A 15699-nucleotide genomic window follows, 5' to 3' on the forward strand; every position below is an offset into this window, starting at 1 on the left:
AGTATGTAAAAGTCAGGAACAGGAAACAAAACAAGTCACTTTAAGGGAGAAACCACATATTTCTTCCCGTCAGTAAGACGTGAAGATTGAGACCCCTGATCTACAGCAATCTGCAGTTTTTTGGTTTTTCAGGTGTGTCATTTTTCAGCAAGAAAATGATCTAGAAACCTCTCAATGCAGAAAAAACCTGCACAGAAAATACACAATGTAGCTGTGAGTCATAGATTAACCTCCCACAACCTGGAGTTCAGCATTATTCAATCAGCATGAGATCATCCTAACAGATAACAGAAGAAAAACCATCAATTCCCAAAGATTCTACTCGGAAAAGCTTAGAGAAATGTTGGATAAATTCAAGAAATTATAAAGAAACTTACTAAAGAGAATTCAGGCCCTGTTGGTCACGCCAAATATTGACTTTCGATCTCTTTAGAGCTGTCAGTAATTCAATATTTTTCCCATTTCTCAAGCAGAAATATTTAACCAGAAAACTGAGAGGTGGCTCAAGACTCTTTCACTGTACCATGTATACGGTGACATTTCATTTTTCTTTATTTTCATTTTGCTGTCAGGTAATTTTAAGTCTGCCCCAGGGCAGCTGTGGCTACAACTGTAGCTGCCTCCACCAGTGTGTGAATGTGTGTGTGAATGGGTGGACGACTGGATGTGTAAAGCGCTTTGGGGTCCCTAGGGGGGACTAGTAAAAGCGCTATACAAATACAGGCCATTTACCATTTAATGCAGATACTGACTATAGTAGAATAGTATTTAGAGTATTTTGAGAGAGTGTTTTTATATGTATTAAATGTTGTCATGTTACTTCTACAAAGAACAAATGTATTCTCGGAGATTTGTTTCCGCGTACTCGGGTACTGGACTGTGAACCTGGAAATTCCGACTTATTTAAGAAGGCACTTAAACACATCACGGCGACGTTGAATCATATGACGTGCGACGCAGGCGTAGTCGGGAATTTAAAAACTAAAGGACTTTCTGGTCAGTTGTACTGTGACGTGATTTTGGTGACATCCGTGGACATGAACGGGAGATTCATTTTGTCCTCCGTGGCGCTCGTCTTTTGTGTTGACGTGCTGCACAGTCTGCCGCACACGTATTTGCAGGTAACGTGACACTTTGTTTTCATCATGTGTTACTTCCGGCCAGAGTCTCGTGATCCAGTTAGCCAAACTGGCTGCTCCGGTCTGTGTTCATGTAAAGCGCGTTTTCAGACTACAGCAGGGAAACTCAGTTGAACACCTGATTTTGTAAGTTTGCTCAGGCTCTGATTTTCATGGTTGGAGATAAATTGCTAAAGCTGTGCGGTCAAATATTAAAACGTCATTTCATGCTCCATCGTTTATTTCGTGCTGAGCGACGTGCACCGTTACAATAATTCATGGCAATATTTTTCGTTGCTTTAGATTGACTCTGATTGACAACGCTATATAATAAAAACTCGGGAAGACCAACACCCAAATTATGAATGATCATAAGCTGACCTCCCAGCCACTGTTCATTCAGTGCTGCTGGTTTCAGTCATTGTGCAAATGTCCCGTTTATAAGGTCGGAAACCTGCAGTCAGCTGAGACTGAAGAAGTCAGCTGATGATGATGAAACGTCCAGATGAACAGAATCAGCTCGTGTTGCTTATGTAATGTGTTTTTCTGTCTGTGTCTCTTAAAATGAAACTACCATAAAAAATTAGAGACTTTATTTTTTGTAACTGAGCAATGTTGCAAAGTCAGCAATAATTACTTCCCCTGCTGTATTTTGGTTCTGCAGTTAAACATGAAATTCTCTGAGTGTTCACAGATTTGAAGAAGGGAGAAAGTCACACTATGATGGTTTTTAGCAGACCTGGTTTCTTTTTCCACAGGAAATAGTGGGCAAACATGGATTTACTAATGCCAATAGCAAATTTCCAAGGCAAGATATTCATGATTAAATAAAAACTCTTAATTTCTCAGTAGTCAGTTCTTAATTTTTGTTATTCTCACCAATGTAAGTGTCTGTTGTAGATATCTGTAATTCAATTACAACTACTGATATTTTATCATTAAATAGTTTAACTCCATTAAAACTAGAGATGGAACCAAGAACCAGTTCCCAGCAGTCCAATTCCTTGGAATTCTTATTGATCCCACTTATTGGTTTTTGCGAAACATTCAGTTGATTTCCATTTGTGTGTCAGAGGAGGAGAATAGCAGCGCAGTCTACATCGTGCACATTACTTTTAAAGGATGAGGCGCAATGGTAAAGTGGAGGCTCCATCCCAGGACAGAAACAGCTGGATTATACTCTACAGACAGCATGGGAACGTTGGGAACGCCAAGAGCCCAGAGTGATAAAGCTGAGTGTTTTGTTGACTTCGGCCCAGCAGAGCTTGAGCTTCAACAGGGATTTGTTTGTGGTGTGTGGACTGGAGCCTACAGGTTTATATGGTTCTCAGTTCCCAATTATAACTGTTGTAAGTTTTCATTTAATAATTCAAATATCTGAAAATTATTCAGATATTCGATCGTGGCTCAAGAGTTGGCAGTTCGTCTTGTGATCGGAAGGTTGCCGGTTCGAGCCCCGACTCGGACAGTCTCGGTCGTTGTCCTTGGGCAACACACTTCACCTACCGCCTACTGGTGTTGGCCAGAGGGGCCGATGGCGCGATATGGCAGCCTGGCTTCTGTCAGTCTGCCCCAGGGCAGCTGTGGCTACACCTGTAGCTGCCTCCACCAGTGTGTGAATGTGAGAGTGAATGAATAGTGGAATTGTAAAGCGCTTTGAGGGTCTCGAAAAGCTCTTTATAAATGCAATCCATTATTATTATTGTTGTTATAGTTGTCACTGGTGAGAATACCCATTTTCTATCTAGATGGTTTCCATACTACAGATATCAGAAATGGATTTGAAATGACCATTAAATGCCTGATTGAGGAACAAAGTTACCAGTTTGTGAATTATTGTTACTGGTTTTTGCACAATGTAAGATTCTATATTTGAAAAAACAAACCTGGTACATGACACTCCTGTTTAAAGTCTTGATCTTTATGCATTTCATCCCTTTTTCTAGTCACGACAGCATCATGACACAGATCCACGGTTCACAGAGAAGTTCTTCACTCAGACTCTGGATCACTTCAACTTCAACAGTATGGGAAATGGGACATTTAATCAGCGCTACCTGATCACAGGTGAATCTAGTTCCCTGTTAATAATATAAGACATTCAGCAGCAAGTGATCCGTAATATCAGTCTCTCCTGTCCTCTTAGATCAGTACTGGGAAAAAGGCTTTGGACCCATCTTCTTCTACACTGGCAATGAAGGAGACATCTGGGAATTTGCCCTGAATTCTGGATTCATCACAGAGTTGGCTGCACAGCAGAGGGCGCTGGTCATATTTGCTGAGCATGTAAGAAGATTCTTTTGCAACTCAGACAGTGTTTGTGACCAGTCTATTAGTGGCTCAAGACAATTTGCACCTCGTGTAACAAAAAGGCAAGTAGAGTAAAGCTGAGTAAAGCTGGATTTTCACTCCCCTCCTGTGAACGTAGGAGGACGTCCTCATGCTGGATCTGTGAGCTGCAGCAGCTGGACCGTGGCTGCCCGTCTTCTGATTGTTGCTTAAAGCTTGAACTTCTTGTTTGGTTGTTTCTGTCTAACAGAGGTACTACGGCAAATCTCTACCATTTGAGAAAGACTCCTTCAACATACCTCAGATCAGCCTGCTGACGGTGGAGCAAGCCCTGGCTGACTACGCCATCATGATCACTGAGCTGAAGCAGCAGCTGGGAGCCACAGACTGTCCAGCCATCGTGTTCGGTGGCAGGTACGATGCCCCTAACTCACACCGACATTATTGTTCTCTGCTTGTGTGACTTGCCTTTAGCTGTGCTTTACACTGTAGGTATTTATTTCTTTACTTTAATATTTGGACATATCAACAAAGCCTGTTAAAGCCGGTTTAAATGCATGTTTATATCCTGCCCCCAGACATAACTAACGTTTGATTCCAATTTCTAATAACTTGCTTTAATTAGATTTTTACTCATTCTTGAAATAATTTTTTTTTTAAATTGGATATTAAGTAGAGATGGACAGGAAATGTGGTTAAGACATGCAGCAAAGGTCAAGGGTCAGGCTTGAACCCAGCTGCTCACGCACTGAACTAAAGCAGCAGCCTGGAATGAAACAAACTTCTCTGTTCTGACAGTGTAAGGTTACTAACATACATTTCCAGGATAAATAGTGTTTGGGAATCAGACACCAGATCTAACAGGAGCCACAGAGTGCAAGCTTCAATAACCAATAACCTCTGTGTTTTCCTGAAGTGTAAAATGATAAACGAACAATAAATTGACAAGTTTAAACACACAGGTATTTACAATTCTGGCATGTGTGAGTCTTCTTTATGATATATGCTCATCTGTTGTGTTTATTGTATCTGCTCCTGCAGTTATGGTGGGATGTTGTCAGTTTATATGAGAATCAAATATCCAAACATAGTGGCTGGAGCTCTGGCCGCCAGCGCCCCCATCCTGTCTACTGCTGGCCTGGGAGACTCCAGGCAGTTTTTCCGAGATGTTGCGAGTGTAAGTTGCTTCCTTTCCTTCTCACCCAGCTCGTGACGCTGTATGATTGAGAGGCAAACATGGAAAGACTTTTCACTTTTCTGAATCAACCCACTTTAAAGTGATCTTTAACTAAGTATGGACAAACTAACCAAACAGAGCTTTTAAACAGGCCCAGTGTTGTTGTTGAAAAAGGAAGTGAGCCCATGTATTTACTTCATGTATAAGCTTCACACGAGGATTATTTAGCTATTCCTGCCCACTGCACTTCCTCAGCTGAGGACGTTTGCTGACATGCAGTGTTTTCGTGGTTTTTTGTTGTTGTCGTTTTAATGTGTTCGGGCCATGGTCTTACTGGGTTGGACAGAATGAGCCAGGATTAAAGATGAAGAGATTGCAGAGTCAGAACCACTGCACTTCTGCTCTGATACTTGATTATTGGGTTTAATCAAAAGGAACCTGTGTTGCTTCCATTATTTACTTATATGAACAATGCACTGACTGAAACTCATCCCAGGCTCTATAGTAACCATTGCATTTTCCTCGGATGCTGGAGCTGGCATCGAGTTCATTGTGTTTCAGTAATAAAGCTGACGAAGAAAGGAGAAACACAGTTTGTATTGTATTGTGAAGACTGAGAATATGCCACCTGGTGGTACTTGCTGAGTGACCTCAGGGCTAAAGAACCCCTGATTTACAGACAAGCCTCCACGTACATTTGCAGATCACTGTGGATCTGTCATGTCTGAAGTGTGCAGACTGCAATACACACAGTAGCTCTGCTAAAACTCTTGGACCTCCTAACCTTCTGTAGTTATTCACAAGGAAACATCTTGATTGTAGACTGACAAGAAAGTTTTAGTCTCTGATGAGGACAAATGTAACCTTGATGGTTTCCAATGTTATCAGCATGACAAGCAGATCCCACCTGAGGTGTTTTCTATGCGCCACAGTGGAGGGGGCGCCATAATGGTCTGGGGTGCTTTTCCTTCAGTGGAACAACGGAGCTTCAGGAGGTGCAGGGCGTCAGACGCTGGCTTTATCCAGATGTTGCCGAGAGCATCCCTCATGACCGAGGGCCCTCGTCTGTGTGGTAACGACTTGGTTTTTCAACAGGATGATGCTACAGCACACAATGCCCGTAGGACAAAGGACTTCTCCCAGGAGGATAACATCCCTCTGTTGGACCATCCTGCGTGTTCCCCTGATCTAAATCCAACTGAGATCCTTTGGGGATGGATGGCAAAGTTTACAAAAACAGTTGCAGACAGTAGATGCCCTTCATGCAACCGTCTTCGCCACTTGGAGAAATTTCCCCACTCACCTCATGGAAACGCTCGCATCAAGCATTGACGTGATCAATAATAACGGTGCACTCATTACTGAGTTCATGTTTGATTTCTGTTTTGGGGGTTTACGTGGTTTTTGGAGGTGCGGCCCTAAACGTTTGATCAGGACTGTACATAATGATTATGTGCTCTCATGACCATCAGCTAGGGGATGTATGGTAATAATGGAAACCATGTTCTGCAGGAACTTTCAACCCTGTGTCAGTTTTCTTTGGCACCTCAGTGTTGCCATGCTACTGAAATGAAAGTGTTTTTCTACCATAGCGTTGCAGTAACCGTCAAACTGATCTTTCTTTTGCTCCAGGACTTTGAGAGTGTTTCCTCTGACTGCACAGATGCTGTGAGAGGAGCTTTTCATCAGCTGAAAGAACTGGCTGAATCGCAGGGTAATGAAAAGATGGCTTTAATTTGAACTGCTATTTAAATATTCAATGACGCAGTGTTGCTATAGCAGCACATCGCACAAAAGGTTTATTTTCTTCTCTTTGTCGAGGACTTCTGATAAAGAATATGTGGTGTTACTAGTAGTTGGAAAGTCCTGTAATAAAAAGCAAAGTAACCGATAATGAAAAACTGTCTTCTGTTGTTGCCAGAGTATCGTCACATTCAATCAGCGTTTGCCCTGTGCAAGCCTCTATCATCTGCCCAGGACATCCACCAGCTGAATGGTTTTCTAAGGAATGCCTTCACCCTGATGGCCATGCTGGACTACCCTTACAGTACTCACTTCATGGGGAACATGCCTGCCAATCCTGTCAAGGTACACAGGCTGAAGGACGTGTGGCGTCTTTTCCAGACTATAATTTGACTTCCACATCAGAGACAGAATGCTATAAATAACACTGTGTTACAGAGAAATCCGAGACCATAATAAGAGTCTTTCACTAGCAAGGATACGGTTACTGGTCAGGGCTACCGGTTGGAGAAGACCTCTCTGAGGGCCGGTGACAGATTTCATTAAAGTATAAACACATTTACAAAGTATGCCACACCAACAGAAGCCATAGTGTTATAATAAGATGCAATGAGGCCGTCTGCTTCATGTCATTAGATTTTGTGTTATTTAAATGATAAGCTGTGCTTGAGGCTGCTCAAGCCTCGGATACCCTCCCCAACACGTTTCATTGATATCAGGGAGCATGATAATGGAAGAGCTCACTCCTTTGGTAATAGAAATGTTTTATTATAGAGTAAAGGTGATCATTGTGAACAACTTAATACCAGCAGGAAGCCCCCCCAGACAAAGGTGACACAGCTTTGTCTTCCAGGTAGCCTGTGAAACCATGCTGAGAGGATCGGACCTGCTGGGTAACCTCAGAGACACTGCAGGTGAGACTTTCAGTGATGATTAAAAACTTTGTTTAAACAGGACAGCTAGGACAGAGAGCATAGGGACAACACAGGAAGTAGCACTTCTCACTCCCAGCATTCATTTCCATGTGTCTCTATGGGATGCGCCTCCCTGCGTATTTCTGCCCATCCTGATTGGCTGGTGATTGTAATGACCGCGTCACGCACAACCAAGCCTTAAATAACTTGCACTATTATGTAACCATTGTTCAAACACCTCTTCTCACTGCAGCCTGCTTTAGACTGGCTCGCTTAACTGTACCTAAGCTTCAGGTTTGCTGATGATGTGGTGGAGAGGCCTGAGTCTAGGGGGCAGGCTAGAAGCATCGTGGTCCAGGATCTGGAGGTGTCTGACAAGATCACGAGTGAACTGCTGTCCATCATGGACCACCCGTTACGCCCGCTCCATGTGACACTGCAGACGCAGCAAAGCTTTTTGTTTTCAGTAAATAATTCAGACCGTTCCCTATAAACTGTACCAAACCTTGCTGCTGGTTTTCACTGATGACGTTTGCACCACTATATGATTAGTTCTTCAAATTCCTCTTGTTATTATTTTATTTGATCACTGTTGTATATAAAACTTTATGTCACTTAATGAGGCCTTCGGTGTGGACCTTTGGTACTTTTAACAATGTTGGGCTTTTGCTTTTTCTCTCTCTCTCCGAAGGTTAATAACATGTCTGTATGTCTCTGTCTCTTTCATCTTTCAGCGATCGTATACAACGCCACCGGGATTCTGCCCTGTTTTGACCTGTACAGTCTGTATTTGGAGTGTGCTGATCCCACTGGGTGTGGGCTGGGCTTCGACAGCCTGGCCTGGGACTACCAGGTACTCCAACACCCACTGGTGAATTAGTAATACCACATGTGTGACATTACTGGTCCACTGTGGCAGAATGGGTATTTTCAGAGATGCCACAGTCGTAGTATGTTTCGCCGACCTCGTGCGTCCCTCGTCTCCTCCTGTTGCTTCCAGAGCACTAAAGTGAAAGTTATCCCAGTCACCAGTCTCCTCTGATTAAACATGTGCATTTTTTGCCTTTCCCCATTCATAAAATGATACAGATTTATCTTTGTGCTTTTGTGAGTCCAGTTTTAGTGACTCTGCACAGAGATTTTTGGATCTGGCTCCAGATGTGAATCCAGGGGTGGAACAGGAGATTAGCAGCTTTCAGATCTGCAACATGGATTTGAATCATGTAAACATGGATCTTAAAAGACACAATTTGTGGAATTGTTGATACCAATAACAGAGCAGAAGAAGCCCTGAGGCAGTACTACAGTGCTTTGGAAAGTTAGATTTAGATCATTTTAACTGTGAGTAACTGGATATTATCCTTTCTGATGTTGTTGAACCTGCGTCTGTGTCGTTGCAGGCATGCACGGAGATCGAGCTATGTTACGAGAGCAACAATGTGACGGACATGTTTCCTCCGATGCCTTTCACTGAGGAAGACCGCAGGCTGCACTGCTCCAAACGCTGGGGTGTGGTTCCACGACCGGGCTGGCTCAACATCCAGTTTTGGGGTGACGGTGAGAGCTGAAGACCAACAGACTGATGAGACTGACATTTAGAAGTTAATATTGCACGTGGCTCAATAAAGGAAATGGTTTGTTGATTAGAGCCACAAACTACATAGTAAATGGACTGTGTCTTATATCGCGCTTTTCTACATGCCTGCCTGCAGCACAGACACCAGTTCTGCTGGGCTGGCTTGTAGTTCAGGAGGTCAAGCAGGTCGTCCCCTAATTAGAGAACTAGTGGTTTGATCCCGGGCTGCATGCCAAAGTATGAATGTACGTTAACATTAGATAGAAGTGCTCGTGTGAATGAGTGAATGAGCCATGTTGTATAAAGTGAAACAAGAAGTACGACGAAAAACTTTTTGTTGCCATAAAGTTTGAAATATGCTAACATTTCATTTTCTCAGTTTTTGATTACATTTGTCTCTCAGTTAGTGTTTCTAATGAAGTCTCGTGTGTTCAGCTCTCTCCACAGCCAGCAACATTATTTTCTCCAATGGAGACCTGGACCCATGGGCCAACGGAGGGGTAAGTGTGTCAACCAATTAGCTATAATTCAGTAAAGCTTCTGCTTCATGTGTGTTACTTAGCTCTTTGTGCTTTAGGTGCGCACATCCCTGAGTGACTCACTGATAGCACTCAACATATCTGGAGGAGCCCATCATCTGGACCTCAGGTACAGCATTTTTCACTTTTTATAGAAACTCTCCTGAAACCTCCCAAAAATGTGCAATTGCTTCATATGGTTTTCTGCAGGGGTTCTAATGAGGCTGATCCAGTGTCAGTGATTAGTGCCAGAAAGACAGAAGCAGACCTGATTGCACTTTGGGTGAAGATGGAGAGGACCAGATGAATCAGGCTGTAGCTTTTTGAGACTGTTCAATGTTAAATAATTTTATTTTTAAAAATATTGAAATAAATAAAGTGGAAATGTAAAAATGAAACACCAGTTTGTAAATGAATTCATTGTAATTTCATTTTAAATTTGTATTTTTTCAATGCATATGTTAGTAAATCAGGATCATTCCAAACCAACAGTGTTTTGGAATCTGCACACATCTGCATACTGCCCCGCCCCCATTTCTCTGAACGGGGGAACACATTTACCTCCAGGTGAAGAAGCAAAAGCAGTGAACTGGTGACGATACGGTAAGAGAGAAGCTGCACCTCTAAGGCAAGAAACAAGAAGACTGACTGTGAAAGTTAAAGATAATTTTGTCTGAGGTCCAAAGAGGAAGCTGGAAGACTTGAAGCTTTTCAAAGTGTTTACATGGGAGTAAAGTTCAGTTAAAAATAAATGTTTGAAAAACGTTCAGGCTAAAATAACGAGTGCTGAGTGTGACTGTATCTGAGACACTCATTGAAATAAACAATTGATATGACAAAGACCAGCAGACTGCAAGAGAAATGGAGGACAAGGACCATAGCCTCTAAGCCTCACATAAGAAATTCACTGAGTTTTCTAGTCTGAGCACTCATAGTTGAACTAAATAGAATAGAATAGATCCTTTATTGTCACTGTTACAAGAACAACGAAAAAGTTTCTCCGTTGGCAGCATGTAGATTTACATTCAGATTCATACATAGCAACATAGGTATCTACACACAAAAAAAGATTTGTTATAAGTTATATACAAGTGTGTGTGTGTGTGTGTGTGTGTGTGTGTGTGTGTGTGTGTGTATATATACACACACATATACATATACACACACACACACACACACAGGTTGCTACTGTACAGTCATATAAATAAAGGTAGGAATGTTGGTTGTATTATACTGTAACAAATACTGTTTATAAATAAATACAGTGCAAGTGTCCATGAGTGTTAACAGCACAGTTGGGGCATGTTTGACAGCCTGTGGGTCGAAGCTTCTATTGAGTCTGTTTGTCTTTGACCTGATTCCCATGATGCATTGAGTTTTTCCTTTCCAGTCACCTTTCTCACTCAGTATGTGTTAACAGACCTCTCTGCACTGAATCATACCTGTTATTAATCTCTGTCTCTCTTCCACAGCATGTCTTTTATCCTGTCTTCCTTCTCTCACCCCAACCAATCACAGCAGATGGCCCCGCCCCTCCCTGAGCCTGGTTCTGCTGGAGGTTTCTTCCTGTTAAAAGGGAGTTTTTCCTTCCCACTGTCGCCAAAGTGCTGCTCATAGGGGGTCATATGATTGTTGGGTTTTTCTCTGTATCTATTATTGTACGATCTACTGTACAATATAAAGCGCCCTGAGGCGACTGTTGTTGTGATTTGGCGCTGTATAAATAAAATTTAATTGATCGATCTGTAGCGTTTACCAGCGGGAAGGGGGGAAAAGTGAGTGTCCAGGGTTTGAGGGAACCTTGATGATGATACAGGATTTCTGCTGAAGTCTGCCAGCATAAATGTCTCTGAGGGGGGTTAGTGAAGTGCCAATTGTCTACACTTCTGACGTGTTAAGTCCACCCAAAAACCACCTATCATAACCTCAAAAACATATTCGGTCTTCATAACTAACAAAAATATTAAATGATTTGCAAATAGTGAAACTTACATCTGCAGAGAGCTATGGCGGTATCTTTTGGAAGCTGTTTACATAGTTAATAATGTAGACGTAACCATGGAGACAGAGTCACGTTAGCTAGCAGCGAATGTTTACTGCAGTGAATGAGGTGATTGTGCACACAGCCTCCACACATTGCACAGGTTAAAGACATTAGTTGAATATTGTTCTAAAATATACGTTTACTTTCTGTTGCCCATCACCTCAGGGTGAATATTACAGTTTCAGCCTAAAAATGTTTCACTGTCCAGGGCTCTAGACTAACTTTTTGACATGGGCGCACCGGTACGCCTAACTTTAAAAATTTAGGCGTACCGGCACAAAAGTTAGGCGCACTCAAATTTTTCAACCGCATCGCTTAACACCGCAGTTTTACATGTGCACTTTCTTTGGGGGGGAAGTCCATACAGACAATATTAATTTCTAAATTATTAACTAACAAACTTGTGCTTAAAGTGCTTTGTCAATATTGTAGAAAATGTTAAACTTAATCATCATCTTGGCCTCCTCTGACGACCTGTTTGCTGCTGTCTGCTGCTGAAAGGCCGTGGGGAGAGGGGACACTTGGGCAGTGCATTTATTGCAGCATATAATGTGTTTTTCTGGATACACTGTGCTTTTTCAGCATTCAAAGATTGATGGCACCGTGTCAGAGCACTGGCTATGAATTTCAGACAGATCAGGCCTTAACAAAAAAGTTATCAATAGTTCTTTTCATCTTTTCTTATTACCCACAGCTATATCCACTTCTCTCAGGCCTAGGCTGCTCACTAGGGCTGGGTATCATCACTGATTCCTATAATCCATTCGATTCCGGTTCTCAAAGTCCTGATTTGATTCAATTTAGCCTCAGACAGTCAGAAATATTATAATTCTGATCATTTATCAGTACTGATACACATGAGACTTCATCAGAATTGTGAACATCACAGCAGATGCCTTTGTGTGAAAGTAACTGAGAATAAAACACAGGAAAACATGAAGGAGATTTTCCTGGTCTGGCTTTTTATAGCAGATAACCTTAAAAATATTCTGCAATTTTGCATAATTTTAAGAAATTTAAATTTCTTCAGTATTGAACAGCAGAAATTAGGCTTTCTTGTCCGAGGTCATTTAAGTGAAAAAAGAAAAAGCGCTGTAAACAACGGTAGACTGGTGGGTAATAAGCGAATGAATAATGCAGAAAACAGATTTGAGATGGGAAACTGTTCCTGAAGTACAGAGAGAGAGAGAGCTGTGCAGGAAGTGTGATTTTTATCGTGGTGGAAGCAAAACAGCAAAAGTCAGAGGGAATTCATGACGACATTGATCAAATGTGAAGCGCAGTTTGCTGCTTCTTTTGCTGCTGGCTCGGCAAATTTTGGTTGGAGAGAGACAAAACCTGCAGCTCAGAATCAGCGCAAAAAGACGTAAACACAGCGCGGACCCGACGCAGAATCGCTAAGCTCTGACAGCGTGTCCGTGTACAGGCCGTCGGGTGAGAAAGCCGAGAAAGACAAAGCTGATTCTGATGCGTCGGGTCCGCTCTGTGTTTAGGTCTTTGTGTGGAATCCGTTAATAAATTGATATCGCTTTATTCAAGCTACTCACCTCTCTCTTCCACCTGCACTTTCAACTGGACCACGGCCAATCAGAGAGGTCCCGCCCCTGACTATCTCTGATTGGTTTAGTCCACGATAGGGGCATAATGTGTGTCTGTTGTTGACCACAGGGAGAGTTGCAGAGATTTTTTTTTTGTTACCGGAACAGTTGGTCGCACAGGTGCGACCAAATATTTATTTTTAGTCGCACCACTGAAAAATTTGGTCGCATTTGCGACCAAATTGGTCGCACTCTAGGGCCCTGCTGTCTAAATATAAAGACATTTGAATAATATTATTCTTACAAACGTTCATGTCTCAGAAGCACAGCTATTCATGTTTGCTATTACAGTTTTATTTGTTAAGAGAATTGTGAACTTTACATTATATATCTAATCAAATTAAGTAAAATTTTATTTGTATAGCACCTTTCAAGATAAATAAAACAAAGTGCTTCACAGAAGCTAAAACATTAACACAAAAAGTCAGTTTAAAAAGATGAGTTTTTAGCTGTTTTTGTTTTTTTAAAGCGACCACAGCCTTGTATGATAGACAACCAGCAAGCCCTGATCACGTGACCTCAGGGACCTGTTGGGGATGATAAAAGATCTCTGATGTATGTTGGTGCTTGCAGAGCTCTAAATGTCAAAGGTCATAATCTGAAAGTGGAGCCAGTGCAGCTGGATCAGCAGGGGTGTACTTGGAAGTACTTAGAAATAATATCAAACCTATAAAAGCTGTTTAGGGTCATCATTTTTTTAAATTTGTAATTGTAAAAAAAAATCAAACAAGTGAACTTTTCTGTTTGTGACGCATATCAACAGCAGACCTCTTGGACTGTAACCTCTAATTAGGCAAAACCAAAAACTGAGTTGTTACAACAAATGTCTTATAAGAACAAGAAAAAATACTTCAGTACACGGCCTAAATATTTCTTTCCCGACTTCTTCTGAATTCCATCAGTTTTGTCTGTTGGTTGGAAGACAATGAGCAACAAAAAAAAGATGATTTAGTAATTTTATTTCCAACCTGCTGCTTGAATGTGTTGTGTAATGAGGCTGAACACCCATAGTTACCCCTCTCCTGTGTCAGGAGAAGGACTGTACTGTACAGCATATGATTGTTATGTGATGAATGCTTATGTAATATGATAACAGGCATCTGGTCTTACATCATCAAAATATATAAATAGCAGATGGTGAATATACTAAATAGCTGGATGACCATGAAAAATATGTTCATTACTGCAAATGGCCATGAGAGTCACCAGAATAACATTCAACTGGACACGTGAGGAACATTTAATAATGTATTTTAACTAGCAGAACAAATGAAGATACTGTTAATCACTTACATAAGATGTACTCAGCTACTTCCACAGTTTGATCATTGGATCTTCTCATCCTGTGGACAATAATGCACATGGATGCAGATTTGTTGTTAACTTTAGGAAAGGTTTATTTATTTAACATATCCAGCTCCAGCCCCACTGTGACCCTGAACTGGACAAGCAGTTAAGAAAATGTGTGAATAAATGATCATACATCAACTAACTGAAAAAGAGACTTTAACAGTTTCTTCTATGTAAGATTGTCTTCTACTGATATATCTGCAAACTTGACAGGACTGCTGTTTTTCAGACTACATGTTGATGTACATGCATCACTGTATGTTGGGTTAACACAGTTCATTACTCCTTATGTCTGTTTTTTCATTTTTCTAACTGGTCATTACTTACATTTTGATTCGATCATTTCAGTTTGTAAATGATTACTGTTAGATTTGTATTGTTGATTGTCATTTATGCTTAGAAATATCTACTCATATATGCTTAGAGTTGTATAATCAATGTCATGTTGGTAGAGGTTTGATCCTTAGGAGTCTGCAAAGACTTTGTGTGCATTCCAGAGTGTTCTGGCATTCACACCCACACCCTGGGAGCGTGGGAGAGGTCGCACCTTGTTTTATTGTTTTATGGTAGGATAAACGTAGCTATGTCAGTTTTAGTCTAAGTGCCTTTTGTTTAGATGAACTGCTGGACTTCCAGACCAGCAGGTTTAGGGAAGTCGTTTATGGGGTCACACTCTGACCACACACACACACACACACACACACAGTATTCTTTGTCTTCATGTGTACCTATATGAAACGTCATATGTTAATGAACCTATGCATATTCATGTAACCACAATAAAAGGAGTGCTATAGGGAACCTGGCTGAGAGTCTGACGGAGGTCAAGTGGGTGGAACGACACTTGGCTCCAGGCAGGCCTCCCTCATGCATGAGTAACACAAAGAACTTTGCCTACTCGTGTCTTGCTTTTGCTGTGTAGTAAATTGTCTTGAACGTTCCAGCGAATAGGTTTATGCTACAAACCTATCAATCACCCAACTGGAATACAATGTATCCAGTTCAGGGTTGCAGGGGGTGACTACCCCAGCTGTATAGTCCTGTATAGTCTGTTAACACTATTGGAAGTAAAAATAACTCGAACTCCAATTTTGAAAACAAACTTTTTTTTAAATAAAGCTCAGACTTTATTATGAGTCTGTGTGAAGCTCCTGCTGTGGTCTGGGAGACAGTCCTGTAACTCTCTGTCTGCAGAATACAGTATATAATGACCAATGCTGGGCAAGTTACTTAGTAACGAGTATAATTTATAATTAGTAAAAGTAATTATAGTTACTAGTTACTTCTTCAAAAAAGTTACTGAGTTAGAAACTGAGGACAAGTTTTGCAAACAACAAAGTTATATGTAGTTATTTATCTAAAAATGCAGCCA

General features: G+C 41.4%; 1 protein-coding gene across 2 annotated transcripts; it reads left to right on the forward strand.

Annotated features, from left to right (window-relative positions):
* The first annotated feature begins 939 nt into the window (after positions 1-939).
* On the forward strand, positions 940-10440 carry dpp7 (dipeptidyl-peptidase 7). 2 transcript variants are annotated; one of them, XM_084946581.1, is made up of 13 exons: positions 940-1121; positions 3065-3185; positions 3265-3404; positions 3658-3821; positions 4449-4584; positions 6217-6298; positions 6506-6672; positions 7181-7241; positions 7976-8094; positions 8642-8798; positions 9253-9317; positions 9395-9465; positions 9546-10439. In XM_084946581.1, the coding sequence occupies exons 1-13, from the start codon at positions 945-947 to the stop codon at positions 9640-9642; spliced, it is 1557 nt and encodes a 518-aa protein (XP_084802707.1). In that variant the 5' UTR covers positions 940-944; the 3' UTR covers positions 9643-10439. The 2 variants fall into 2 exon arrangements, with proteins under 2 accessions (XP_084802707.1, XP_084802708.1); XM_084946582.1 differs by lacking the exon at positions 940-1121 and adding an exon at positions 1149-1265 and having other exon boundaries at positions 9546-10440.
* Positions 10441-15699: the final 5259 nt, after the last annotated feature.

Source organism: Perissodus microlepis, chromosome 12, assembly GCF_051167445.1.
Source record: "Perissodus microlepis isolate ML-2025 ecotype Zambia chromosome 12, ASM5116744v1, whole genome shotgun sequence".
NCBI lineage: Eukaryota > Metazoa > Chordata > Actinopteri > Cichliformes > Cichlidae > Perissodus > Perissodus microlepis.